Below are 12,456 nucleotides of genomic sequence, written 5' to 3'. Positions count from 1 at the left end.
CGTCTGCGGCCGCCGTGATCGTGCGCCGTGATGTTTCCGGTAAAATTTTTGCGGGCACGCCAAGGGGCCGTGGTGCAAGGATTGCCACGATAACAGGCATCACAGGCCAAACAGCATATTTTTCTTTTAATTAGATTACACCATACTCTTAAAAGAAAACAACCACAAACAAGAAACAGACGGACACTCAAGTCAGCAGGTTCCGTGACCGATATCGATATCTGTGTCGCAGAGAACGTTCTCATACCACAAGCTACTGAGCAAAGTTCGCGATCGCCATTTTCTTTGCACATTTTTTTCTACCGGCTCGGTCTTTCGTGTGTGCTGGTCTGTTTTAAGTCTCAGTTTGATTTTTCTGCGCACGTCTGCCTTGGAGTTACCCTCCCTTCACCGAAGCAAGCCACTTTTGGGCACGACCTCGTTCCACACAACCAACTCGCGGCCGCACACGGACGCACGCAAGCCTGACTCAAGTGGTTCGCAGGACCGCCTGGTATTCCGCAGACGCGAGGGATCGGGAGGATCGAGAGCGATGTCGCTGGTTAACAGTCACTCGTCTGCGAGCGTGGAAAACGCTGCGTACAACCTACACCGCGCATTCAGCTCTAGCACGGAGAACGTGGGGCACATGACGCCCAGCAACTCGTCGCCGTTGCACCACTCCACGGTGGTAGCGATGGGGGCGGAATCGCAAGGGGGCGGCGCAAGCAATAACAACAACAACCCCGCGAACCCGGGCAGCACGGCCAACAATAATAGTAATAACGTCAACATGAACAGCATCGGTGGCGGGGCGAGCTTGGGTGCCGGTAGTGGGGCCACCGGCAGTATTTCGGGAACGAAGGGCATGAACAACAGCCATTCGCCGCTCCATATTGCCACGATGCTGAACACCTTGTCGATGAACTCGAATCCGCCATCCCAACAGCAGTCCAATGTACAGGGCCCTTACTTGGTGCGGTTGCAGAATGTTCCGAAGGACACTACCTTGCGGGAATGCCATGCTTTGTTTGCATTGGCGCACGGCGTGTTATCTATCGAGTTGTCGAGCTTCCAGCAGTACGCCGAGCGATCTCAGACGTCTGGCCAGGAGTCCACAAATTACATCGTTGCCAAATTCGATTCTTTGCATTTGGCGTGCCAGTATGCGACTATTCTTGATGAGAAGGCTCAGATATTCGGGCCCAGCTTTCCGTTCAAAACCTACGTTGAAGTGGTTGACGAGCTCACGCAACAGCAGATACCGTTCCAGACTCAAATGCAAATGCACCAGGGCTCCCCACCAGCCCCCACCCATGTCACTGCATATCAACAGCCTTTGCTATCTGCTTCCGGCGTGGTTAGCCCACCGCAATCAGCTTCTAGTGTGAAGAGACCCAGCCTTTTGGTCCAACGTTCCAGGTTCTCATTCACGGATCCGTTTTCTAGCGAGCAAACTAATATGGGCTCACAGCAGCCAGATCTAATTACGACGCCGTTGAAAGGTCACCAGGACACTGGGAAGTCGTTTTTATTGATGGAAAGTGATGAGATTAACGATAGTATATGGGGTAATGGAACCGGCATTCCTTCCAGCATAAGTGGTTTGACGACTTCGCAGCCACCAACTCCTCACTTGGAGTGGGGTACCACGGGAAGGCGCCAAAGTTCAACTTTTTATCCTTCGCAGTCGAACACAGAAATACCACCTATGCATTTAACGGGTCAAGTGCAATCTTCACAACTAGCAACTGGTTTGCAACAACCGCTACCACAGCCGCAACGTCAGTCTTTGTCATATAACTTGGTAACACCGCTATCCTCCGATATGAACTTGCCACCTCAGTCTTCACAGGGCGGCATATTACCGCATCAGGCGCCAGCGCAGACGCAGCCACAATCCCAAGCACTCCAGCATCACCAGCATTTGCATCACCAGCAGCAGCAACTCCAGCAGCAGCAGCACCACCTCCAGCAGCAGCAGCACCAGCAGCAGCAACAGTCTCTTTCACAGCAGCCACAACAGCAGCAGTCTCAACAATCGCAGGCTCATTCACAACAGCACCAGCAGCAGCACCAACAGCAGCAGCAGCAGCAGCAACCTCAACAGCAACAACCACAACAACATCCGCCGCAACAACCTCAGCAACAGAATTCTCAGCAAGCCATCGTTGGTCAGTCACAGCAGCAGGTAACATCCGGACAGCAGAAGGGTAGCAGCAGAAATAGCATCTCAAAAACTTTACAAGTCAACGGCCCTAAAAATGCTGCTGCAGCTTTGCAAAATACTAATGGTATTTCACAAGTTGATTTATCTTTGTTGGCTAAAGTTCCTCCTCCCGCAAATCCAGCTGATCAGAACCCCCCTTGTAACACTCTCTATGTTGGTAACTTGCCGCCAGATGCAACTGAACAAGAATTGCGCCAGTTATTCTCTAGTCAGAAGGGATTCAGGAGATTGTCATTTAGGAATAAAAATAACAACGGTAATGGCCATGGTCCAATGTGCTTTGTTGAGTTCGAGGACGTTGCGCATGCAACGAGGGCATTGGCTGAATTATACGGTAGTCAATTGGCGCGTACAAGCGGCACCCACAATAATAAAGGTGGAATTAGGTTGAGTTTCTCTAAGAACCCATTGGGTGTCAGGGGTCCCAACAGCAGAAGAGGTGGTGCTACCAATAACACTTCCAATGCCGGCACGACAAACTACTCATACGCAGCTGCCTTCGGCAAATCTTGAAAATACGATATTTGTTCATTTACCGCAGTTTTATATTCAATCTCAGTCTTTGCTATACTTTAATCATAGCGCTTTAATCGCCATAAGTTAATGTTTTCTGTTCTGTTCTACCTCATTTTTTGACTTCATTTGCTGAGCATGATTCTCAGAGTTAACTCAACAGCGTAATTACAGTTCTTGCAGTATTGCCTTCAGGCCCACTCATTATGACCTTCGTTGTCCATTCCTTCCCCTCGCGGTTTTATGATGATGATTTCCCCTTATGTGGGAGTCGTGGTAAATAGGGTGAGAATCCTTTTCAAATGGGTGTATGGACCGTGCGTGAAAGCTGGTATAGTGAGAACTTATAGGAGAAATATAAATAGCTGGGAACAATTCGTATCTTGTAATACGTACTTCTTATCACCAGATCTGTCATCTAGTAGCAAACGTGTCCTCAGTTCCCGCGTTCTGTTACATACCCTTATTTAGCTGTGATTAGCATAACAGTCCGAGAGCCGTACGCGATCTGGCAATAGATGCGACATCCGCTGCTGCGCCCACAGTAGTGGTTTCAGATGCCATTACTCTGATGATACTTATTTAATAGTATATGTGCACGATAATTTTATTCCTAACTCCTGATAAAGGAAGGATTCGGAATATGAAGACCAGTGGTGACAAAGTATTATTCGTTTCTCTTATAACATCGAGTTACACTGTTTGGTGTCATAATTTTAAGTGCCCAGCATTTCATGGAACAAGAGTGAAGGGTAATCGTCTAAAAGCATTGACCCTCGGGCAAAGGATAAGATATATAGTTAGAAGATGTTTGCCATTGCATAGTAATAAGTCTTATTACCATTATGGTGGGATATCTGCGTATAGACCTATTGTACCTGGCCTGTTGCGCGGGAAGCATATCCATCACTAGCAAATTGACTAGAGTCGGCAGATGGAGATACCTGAGTGGATGGCGAGACAAGGGATCCGTTACGCGCACGATTCACTGTAGATGGTGTTCCTTCTTGCATAATGGTTGGCTTCCCACTGGTGAGGTTGGTGGAAGCAGCAGACGTTGCGGTCACAGTTGATCCTATTGACGTCGTAGAGCCATTCCGTTTCTGTTGTTTTAGTAACTTCTCTTTTAGTTTTAGTTCCATAGCCTTTTTTTCCAATTCTTGAATTCTTTTTTGAAGTTCCCTAGCTGATTGTGCCTCCAATTCCTCCAGCTTTTGTTGTTTGGCAATAATACGCTCATGTCTCAACACATATGGCAGTGTCTCCGATATGTTTCTCAGCTTCGTCCTATCCTGAGAGCCGCTTTCGGCAGTGGATGGTGAGCTTTTTATGTTTCTGATTATTTCTTCATTATCGCGCCTTATATTAACTGACATCTTCCTGATTGGTGATTCTGTCTCTCTGAAGAGACTGTCACTTTCATTGCTTGGGGTTGAAGGGGCAGGTACATCCGAGTTTGGTACCTTTGTCAAAGATTGCTGGGATTTTAGGTTTCCAGTGTTCACAATGGACGCAAAGTTGCTCAAAGAAGGAGTAGAGGAATTCTTCTCGGTCTTTACTATTGAAGTACCCTTTGAAGATGTCTTGGTCGTATCCCATTCAGAGATGGATGATAACTTTTCGGCACGGTAGTTTTCATACAATAGATTGTGGGTAGTGTCCTTGAATTCTTGTAGGTAAGAACCAAATAACACACTCTTCAATACTCGCAGATCAGAAACGGTCTCGTCATCAATGAACAAATCGCCCCATGGATAGGCTCTTACGTATCTCCCATCCTTACCTTTCGTGTCCGAGCATACAACAGCAAACGGTTGTATGGCCGCCAGATCGCCCACCTCCTGTAAAGTTTCGGGGTCGTCCTCATCCTCATCTACCTCAAACTTATATACGGGAACGTTATAGTTCTCGATATCCCGCATCACTGCTGCCTTGAAGCTGGAAAGTTCATCTTCCATAAAAGAATCTGCGCGAGCAATGATGGGAAGCACGTTGGTGTACCGTGATAATCTTTTCATCATCTCGATATCAAGCTCCCGTAGACCATGGCCGGTAGGTTCAACGAAGTACAAGGCAGCATGGATACGACCATCCTCGAAGCGAGGGTTTCTTTTGATACGTGTCTCCTCTGCGAGTACCAAATCAAACTGCTGTTCCAAGTATGCTACCACCTCATCAAAGCACAATTCGTTGTCCAGGTTTTCTCCAATACCATGGGTATCAATTAAATTAAAGCACATCTTGTCCCGAGGGTCATCTGATGAACTGTCCGTGCTCACCTCTACGGACGTCGCTGTAATCGTGATCCCGGGCTCCAAGTGAGCCCCCATCGGATCAAACGGAACCTGGTACGACGGAATCCCATTCTTCGAGTTAAACGTCACCACTCTCGTAGGGTTCACCACTTTTACCATTGGATTCTGGTACTGGGGTTGTTCTGTCTGGTACCGATGGCTGAAGATCGTGGACTCTAACAGATTATTGGCAAACGTGGTCTTTCCAGTTCCACTGGGGCCGACCAGCAGCACGCTATATGTTACACCGCGCTTCTGCTCCTTCTTCCGCCGGAAAAGGGCTGGAGGTAGTGCGTTCGAATATTGGACGGCGGTCATGTCTGTGGTACACGTGGTGCTTTGTGTTGATGCTAAAGTTACTTCAGTAGCGCTCTGTCACACACTTCCCTGCGCAAGCACGCTAGAATCAGAGTCAAAGTCGGGCTTAGCCTTCAAGCTAGTTTTGGTTACTTTATACCTGCGGACTCACGCCCATTTGCATGGTAAGAAGCTAGCAGAAGTAAAACCCACCACCGTCCCTCTGGTCGCGCGTTATCGAATCCTTAATCGTTATTTCCGTTACCCGGCATAATCAAAAGTCCAAATCGGGAAATATAATCACGTGATTTCTAAGCCAACTGGCAAGCCCTGTGGAGCCACCTGGGCAACCCATCATTGATTAATCCTCATATCTTACTGCCGGTGTGGCAGCCATCTGAGGCTGCATAAAGACGTTCCCAGGCCCCCCTTGATCGCCAATTAAGGATGACTGCACGGACGAGCAAGATCATCTCCTACGTTGTCACGTGACGGCCCAAAGCTGTGCTAAATGCAATTGCGTGGTGTCCGTGGCTGGTTCGTGAAGATGAGCATTATCGACAGAAGTGTGCGCATTCACTCAAGGGCAACTGTTGCAAGGCCACCTCAACATTATAAGCCAACTTTGTGTGCCGGGAAGGTTTTTTTTTTTGGCTTTAGGTCCGCAGACTTCATATGAGTGCGTTCAGCGACCGGCAGTTCTCGACGAAGTCGACTGCATATGGGTCACCCGTTACCGGGAGTTCCCAGATGAAACTGGACGTTTTTCTGATCAAAGGCTATCAGCTGGTGTCGCATAGTGGTACGCAGGATGTGCCAACGAGCGTCAGCGTGGTTCTAAGAACGGCGATGGATGAGACCATCTCTGAAAAGGAGCAACAGCGGTTCCAGAAGCTCTCTCAGCTGTACAACGCAATCATCCAGAATGCACTGCTGCTAGACAGCAGCAGCTCTCCGAAGTCTGCCATCGAGCTGTACCAGCGCTTCCAGCAGATTTTGAAGGAACTCGAGCTGAGCGGCGACGCCAGTCCGTACGCGAAGTATTTTTGCAAGTTGGAAGACGACGCCGGCGCCACTTGGCACATCCGCGACGATCAAGAAATGCAAGGTGACTCTGTGTGGCACTCAGTTTCCGAGAATATCAAGAAGATATATGACTCGGACCGCGGCCTCATCCTGCCCATTTTAAACAAGCGTCGCAGCGCGGTAAACTCTACCCGCAACTCGCCGCCCCCATATAAAGAGGACCCGCTCTCGTACCAGCAGTTGAGGCGTAAGCTGAGCAAACTTCAGGGCCACTACGACTACGGCGGTCCCGGCGACAGCACGCGCACTGTCACTGCACATGCTCCGGACGAGCGCGACAGTAAAAACGTCAATGGGAACGGCGCTATCGATTTTTTCAACGGCGGGCATTCGCGCTCCAGGAACAACGACAACGACGCACTGCTCCGGGGATACTACACAATGCCCACGTCCCCTACATCGCTTTGGAGCAGCGGCATCAACCTCAGCCTGCAAAGCAGGCGCGAGTTCAGCAGCCAGGCCGACAATGACCCTGTGGAAGAGCTCTTGCAGATGGCAACTGGCACTGCCAGCAACAATGCAGCCGCTGTGGCGGCGGCGGATCGTGGCGCCGCAGTAGCAAACGCGAACGGCTCCGAAACCCCCTTGCAAAAAAATAGCACGGCTACCGCAGACTCCACAGCGGTAGCCTCGGGCCTGACGCTGATGGACGATGTGCAGGCGATCCCCACGTCGCTGACGCTGAAGGAAACGGAATTGTACGATAGACTGCTCAAGGAAAAAGATGAGCGCATTATAGAACTAGAAAGACAGCTCGTATGCGAGAGGAACGAATGTCAATGGCTGCGTAAGCTATTGCTGGAAGACGTCGGCTGCATACGCAACATGCTAACTGGCATGAAGGATCGATAGAATGTAGTATAAATGATAAATTAGTCCCATAGAGGGCAACTTAGAAATCACTCGTAAACCATGACCTACTAGTGCTAGCCCCTGGATCGGAGGTACATAAGTGCTCTACCGACCAACCCCGCTCTCCATGCATCAACCAATGGAGTTGAAACAGTTGACTGGCGAGCAGGCCGCCGCACTAGATGCGGAACTCATGGGCCCAGACGTTGGCTACTCGCTGCATCAATTGATGGAGCTAGCAGGTCTTGCCGTGGCGCAAGTCGTCGTGCGCCATTGGGGCGCCGCACAGGCGAAGAAAAAGGTGCTTGTGCTATGTGGGCCTGGCAATAACGGCGGCGATGGCTTGGTTGCTGCACGGCACTTGCGGCTCTTCGGCTATGACCCTGTGGTCTACTTGCCGCGGCTGTCGGCCAAACAGCCCTTCTACGCACAGCTTGCCAAGCAGCTACACTTCGTCGGTGTCCCAGTGCTCTCCGAGGGCGATGACTGGCGTGCGCATCTTGAGCCACGTGACACGCTCTGCGTTGTGGATGCGCTCTTTGGCTTTTCTTTTCGTCCGCCGCTGCGCGAGCCCTTCGCTAGCATTGTCGCAGAGCTCAAACGCCATGAGGATGACATCCCAATTGTCGCTGTCGACATTCCCAGTGGTTGGGACGTTGACGCAGGACCGCTCACCCCTTCAGACCTTATGCCACGTGTGCTGATCTCTCTGACCGCCCCCAAACGCTGCTCCGCGCACATTGACACTGGTGTTACCACCCATTATGTCGGCGGCCGTTTCATCCCAGATGCCCTGGCCCGTCGTCATGGTTTTGATCCGTTCCCGTACTCTGGCACCGATCAAATACTGCGTATTTGAGTGCATATTGCTTTATTCTATAGTCTGCGTACATAAGCCGGGGTTTCAGAGGGCGGGTAACGATGACGCGTAACGTTTCTTTTTCGTGATATGTAAAAAGAAATGTGCAAACATTTTTCATGAGATGAACGTTATACTGGCTTGTTTCTCTCTTGAAGTCAGCAATCTCTAACCTTTGAAGGTGATTAATAGGCTGTTGCGTCGTGTTGGAACATTGACGGAGCTTTGCTTGTTGTAGGCGATTAATCTGTGTTGCGAGTTTCACTTTCTCGAACTGGTAGCAGGTCTGACGGGTCTGCGAAGGGCGTCGGAGACTTGCAAATATAGGCGCAAGACGAGCCTGCGAGATACAGGGGAGCTGCTGCAGCGAACAGGTGGAGTGCAGGCGGATCTTGAGGACTAGCTGCTCTGGGACGAGATGGCGAAGGAAAGCCTGCGGATAGGCGTAGCAAGCACGGAGCCCAAGCGGGTGAAGGTGTACATCCTGGAAGACAACGAGTGGAGAGACACTGGGACGGGGTTCTGTACGGGCCAGTGCGAGCAGGATAAGCCGCATGCGTATCTGCTTGTTCGCGATGAAGAGCAGCCGGAGCGGGTTTTGCTAAAGTCGAAACTGGAAGGAAATATCGAGTACCAGCGCCAGGAGGAGACGCTTATAGTGTGGAAAGACTTACAGGGCCAGGACATTGCGCTTTCCTTTGAAGAGAGCACAGGCTGCAACGCACTTTGCGAATTTATATGCCTGGTTCAGAAGACATTTGAGAACAACATCTCGCTCGTGTCTGTACGCTCCAATGACGATGGGATGGGATCGGTACACGAGATCATCACCGGGCCGGTGCACCTGCCCTCTAATGATCCTCAACAAAATGAGGAGACGCTGATGGAGTCCCTGCGGATTCTAAATGAAAATACATCCTTTGAATTTCTGAAAAATGAGACTGTTGATTTCATATTGAATACCAATTACCTGCACACACTCATCAACCACTTTCACATTGCGGAAGAAAAGCTGCTGCATAAGGACTTGCTATTGCTGAGCCATATTATAAAAACACTTTTTCTGTACAATGAAAGAGAGGTTTTGGAACAGCTAATAGACGACAAGCACTACATGGGCGTCGTGGGTATTCTAGAGTACGATACCGACTTTCCAGATTGCAAGGCCAGCCATAGGAAATGCCTACAGGGAGTACGCCCAAAGTTTCAGGAGGTGATCCCCCTTAATGATGAAAACATGCGGCAGACGATTAATAAAACATTCCGTCTACAATTTCTGAAAGATGTCGTTTTAATACGGTTCTTGGATGACCATGCATTTAATTTGATAACTGATGTTATGCTTACTTACCAGACAACAATTATTCGATGTTTGCAGGAGGGTTCTTTTATTGATGATCTCGTTAATTTGTACACAAATAATGCTGATACTTCCGATAGTGATTTAATCGAGAGAAAACGCCAAGGGATTAGGCTGTTGGATGAATGCGTCCAGATCTCATGTAATCTTGATCCGCCTGACCGATCTATATTTTACAAAGTTTTGGTGAAGAAGGGTTTATTCAATGTCCTGGATTTTGCTTTCAATGTTGAAACAAACAGCGATATCAGGATACTTGCAACGGATATGATCATCTCAATTATTGAGTACGATATCTTGTTGATTAATTCTGTTCGGAATGAAGTTGATGATTCACCATTTGCAGCAACAAACGAGGACTCTAATATCAATACTGGACTTATTGATGAAGGTGGCGCAGACAGTGCTGATAACAATTGTAACGGAAATTCAGCGGTAAAGGCAGGGGAATCAAATGGTGCAGAGAGCCCCATTGCCCCTCCCGGTTCTAGAAGCCCATCAAGACATACATCCGATATCTCTCTACTATTGATCCTTTCCAAAATTTTATTAACTGACCAAAGCCCTGGGTTGAAGGAGCAGGCATTCCAAGCTTTAATTACCCTACTAGACCCAGAAGACTTCATGGGTGAGGAGTATGAAGACCAATCCAATTTGGAGAGCCTGATGAAGTTTTACGCCAACAGTAAACTACGAGAAAAGCCGTCAACTCCTCCCCAGTTCCAGCTACTGGAATATTTCACCAAATTCTATGAACAAGTTGCACCTGTCCTTTTCCAATCCTTCATATCGGGAGAGGTAGAAGGTATGGATGATCAACTGCTGCTGCGTTTGGTTAAACTGGTGGATTTATTAATACATGAACATGATATTATGCTGTCAAGGGGGTTTATATTGGAAAATGGCATCTTATTGACTATTGGAAAACTAATGGAACCATCCCATATTATACAGTTAAGGCTGGCTGCAGTTCGGTGTATCAAGGGTATCGTGGCTGTAAATGATGAATTTTATCACAACTATCTCATATCTAAGAATCTTTTTGATCCAATTTGTCAGCTGCTACAAGAAAATCTTTACTTTGATAACATGGCCAACTCATGCGTGCTCGACTTATTTAAGGTAATTTCGGCACGTTTCGGGCAAGATCAGGAATATGCCGAGGTCAGTACAAAGAACTTCCTGGTTTTAAATCAATACTTGGTTGAGCGATTCGGTCCTCTGTTGGAAAAGGTGGATTATGTCCCATATACATCTAGCATGATACAAATGAGCCGTGTGGGCCGTGATGCAATCAATAAGCAACAGGATAATAATGGTGAACGAAATACTACAACAGGTGGAGAAGCTGATAATGAAGAATTCGATGTAATGGGTGCGATGGATTCTTCTTTGGCAAGCGAAAGTGATGGAGAAAATAACGAAAATAATGAAGAGAGTCCATATGGTGGTGCGCAAAATTCGAAGCGCTCCTTCTCTGATATCGAAGACAATACCATTGGTGTTGAGAAAGGAAATCCAGAGCCTGGGCTTCCGATAAAGAAACTTGCAGAAGAGATCTCGGAATCATCCTAGCCAGAGAGCCGGTAAATAGCTTTGGTTAGATCTCTGTTCCCATACTTTTGACAGCATTGAATTACGTGACGAAATTATGTATGACCTATCACCACTTATGTTCGAGATATCGTACATAGGCTTATTTCCACCTCTAGAGCATATTCTGAAAGAGATAATCAACTCCTAGAAGCATAAGCAGTATATATTGCAAGGACAATTCAATATTCTACTAATCACTCTAGAACTTAGACTTAAGTACGCTCTGTTTGCGCTTTAGAGTCTCAGGGAAGTGTGTTCCCATTAAGTTTCCTAGATGCCATGCGCCACCGTCCACGACTAAAATCGTCCCGGTAGTGTAAGAAGCTGCCGGAGAGAATAAGTAGACAGTGCCATCTGCAATGTCCTTCGTGAGGCCCGGCCGCTGCAGAGGGATCTTCTTGACGGCATCTGTGACAGGCAAGCCCCCCGATAAACGGTCTACGCCCTCGGTGCCACCAATCAGCCCCGGCGCAATGCAGTTGCAGCGAATTCCAAGTGGCCCTAACTCCACCGCCAAAACGTTAGACAAGGCATCCACCCCCGCCTTTGCGGCAGACACGTGCGCCTGTAACGGTGTCCCGGTGTAGTGCAGTGTCGCAGACACAAAAAGCACAGCGCCCTTGTTCTTTGCGAGCTCCGATAATGTCGCCTTGACTGTGTTGTAGCTGCCCACCAAGTCGATATCCAACACCGTCTTGAAAGCACGCGACGACAGGTTGGTCATATCAGCTAGGAAGTTACCCGCTGCGCCGGCAATCACATAGTCAATCCGTCCAAACGCGGCAACCGTCTGTTCCACCGCGCGCTTCATGTCCGCGACCTCCCGGACGTCCACGCCGCCAATTCCGAGCACGCAGTCAGCCGAGTCGCCCAACTCCGCGATCTCCGCTGCCGCCTTCTTAGTCTTCTCCACATTGCGCCCAATGATCGCAGCCTTGGCACCAAGTAGCACCATTGCCTCCGCCTGCACCCTGCAGATCGTCCCGGCCCCGCCAGTGACGAAGACCACTTTCCCTTGGAACACCCCGTCCCTCCAAGGGCCGTTTTGTACGTAACTCTTATCCAGTGTATTTGGCATCAGTGGCTAAGCAATTGGCATTTTACACACTCTCTCGAGCACCACCGTGATGCGTCTTATATACCGGTGCTTCTCGGATGATCTAGTCATTAGAGTTTCCGGCATACCCCAATGAGCCTCACGTAACTAGCTCTCGGCCTTTGTCATGTGCTTCCCGGCACGTGACCCAGAGCGGGTAACGCATGTAAATCAAAGTCGGGTAACAGATTGTGTCTCAAGGGCGGGTAACTTCTCGTTTCCGATGACTGTCGAGAGCTGTTCGATAGGACTGACTTATAACACCACTAAGTCTCTAAATAAATGAAGGGTAAC

The 12,456-nt window shown here is 48.8% G+C and overlaps 6 protein-coding genes across 6 annotated transcripts; 4 read left to right on the top strand and 2 right to left on the bottom strand.

The window, feature by feature from the left end:
- Positions 1-532: 532 nt before the first annotated feature.
- AGOS_ABL158C (ABL158Cp) lies at positions 533-2,722 on the top strand (the record flags this gene model as incomplete). Its single annotated transcript, NM_208142.1, has 1 exon — positions 533-2,722. One exon carries the CDS (start codon positions 533-535, stop codon positions 2,720-2,722), a length of 2,190 nt encoding a protein of 729 aa, NP_982789.1.
- Positions 2,723-3,591: 869 nt separating this feature from the next.
- Positions 3,592-5,334, bottom strand: SHS1 (septin SHS1; the record flags this gene model as incomplete). Its single annotated transcript, NM_208141.1, has 1 exon — positions 3,592-5,334. The coding sequence occupies one exon, from the start codon at positions 5,332-5,334 to the stop codon at positions 3,592-3,594; it is 1,743 nt and encodes a 580-aa protein (NP_982788.1).
- Positions 5,335-5,988: 654 nt separating this feature from the next.
- On the top strand, positions 5,989-7,251 carry GCR2 (Gcr2p; the record flags this gene model as incomplete). Its single annotated transcript, NM_208140.2, has 1 exon — positions 5,989-7,251. The coding sequence occupies one exon, from the start codon at positions 5,989-5,991 to the stop codon at positions 7,249-7,251; it is 1,263 nt and encodes a 420-aa protein (NP_982787.2).
- A 127-nt stretch (positions 7,252-7,378) lies between these two features.
- On the top strand, positions 7,379-8,110 carry NNR1 (NADHX epimerase; the record flags this gene model as incomplete). The annotated part of the gene is made up of 1 exon (NM_208139.1): positions 7,379-8,110. One exon carries the CDS (start codon positions 7,379-7,381, stop codon positions 8,108-8,110), a length of 732 nt encoding a protein of 243 aa, NP_982786.1.
- A 418-nt stretch (positions 8,111-8,528) lies between these two features.
- Positions 8,529-11,045, top strand: PSY2 (Psy2p; the record flags this gene model as incomplete). Its single annotated transcript, NM_208138.2, has 1 exon — positions 8,529-11,045. The coding sequence occupies one exon, from the start codon at positions 8,529-8,531 to the stop codon at positions 11,043-11,045; it is 2,517 nt and encodes an 838-aa protein (NP_982785.2).
- Positions 11,046-11,265: 220 nt separating this feature from the next.
- Positions 11,266-12,144, bottom strand: SPS19 (2,4-dienoyl-CoA reductase (NADPH); the record flags this gene model as incomplete). Its single annotated transcript, NM_208137.1, has 1 exon — positions 11,266-12,144. The coding sequence occupies one exon, from the start codon at positions 12,142-12,144 to the stop codon at positions 11,266-11,268; it is 879 nt and encodes a 292-aa protein (NP_982784.1).
- Between the last annotated feature and the right edge of the window lie 312 nt (positions 12,145-12,456).

Source organism: Eremothecium gossypii, chromosome II, assembly GCF_000091025.4.
Source record: "Eremothecium gossypii ATCC 10895 chromosome II, complete sequence".
Classification (NCBI taxonomy): domain Eukaryota; kingdom Fungi; phylum Ascomycota; class Saccharomycetes; order Saccharomycetales; family Saccharomycetaceae; genus Eremothecium; species Eremothecium gossypii.
The sequence above is the reverse complement of the archived record's forward strand: the minus strand, read 5'-3'. Positions and strand labels throughout refer to the sequence as shown.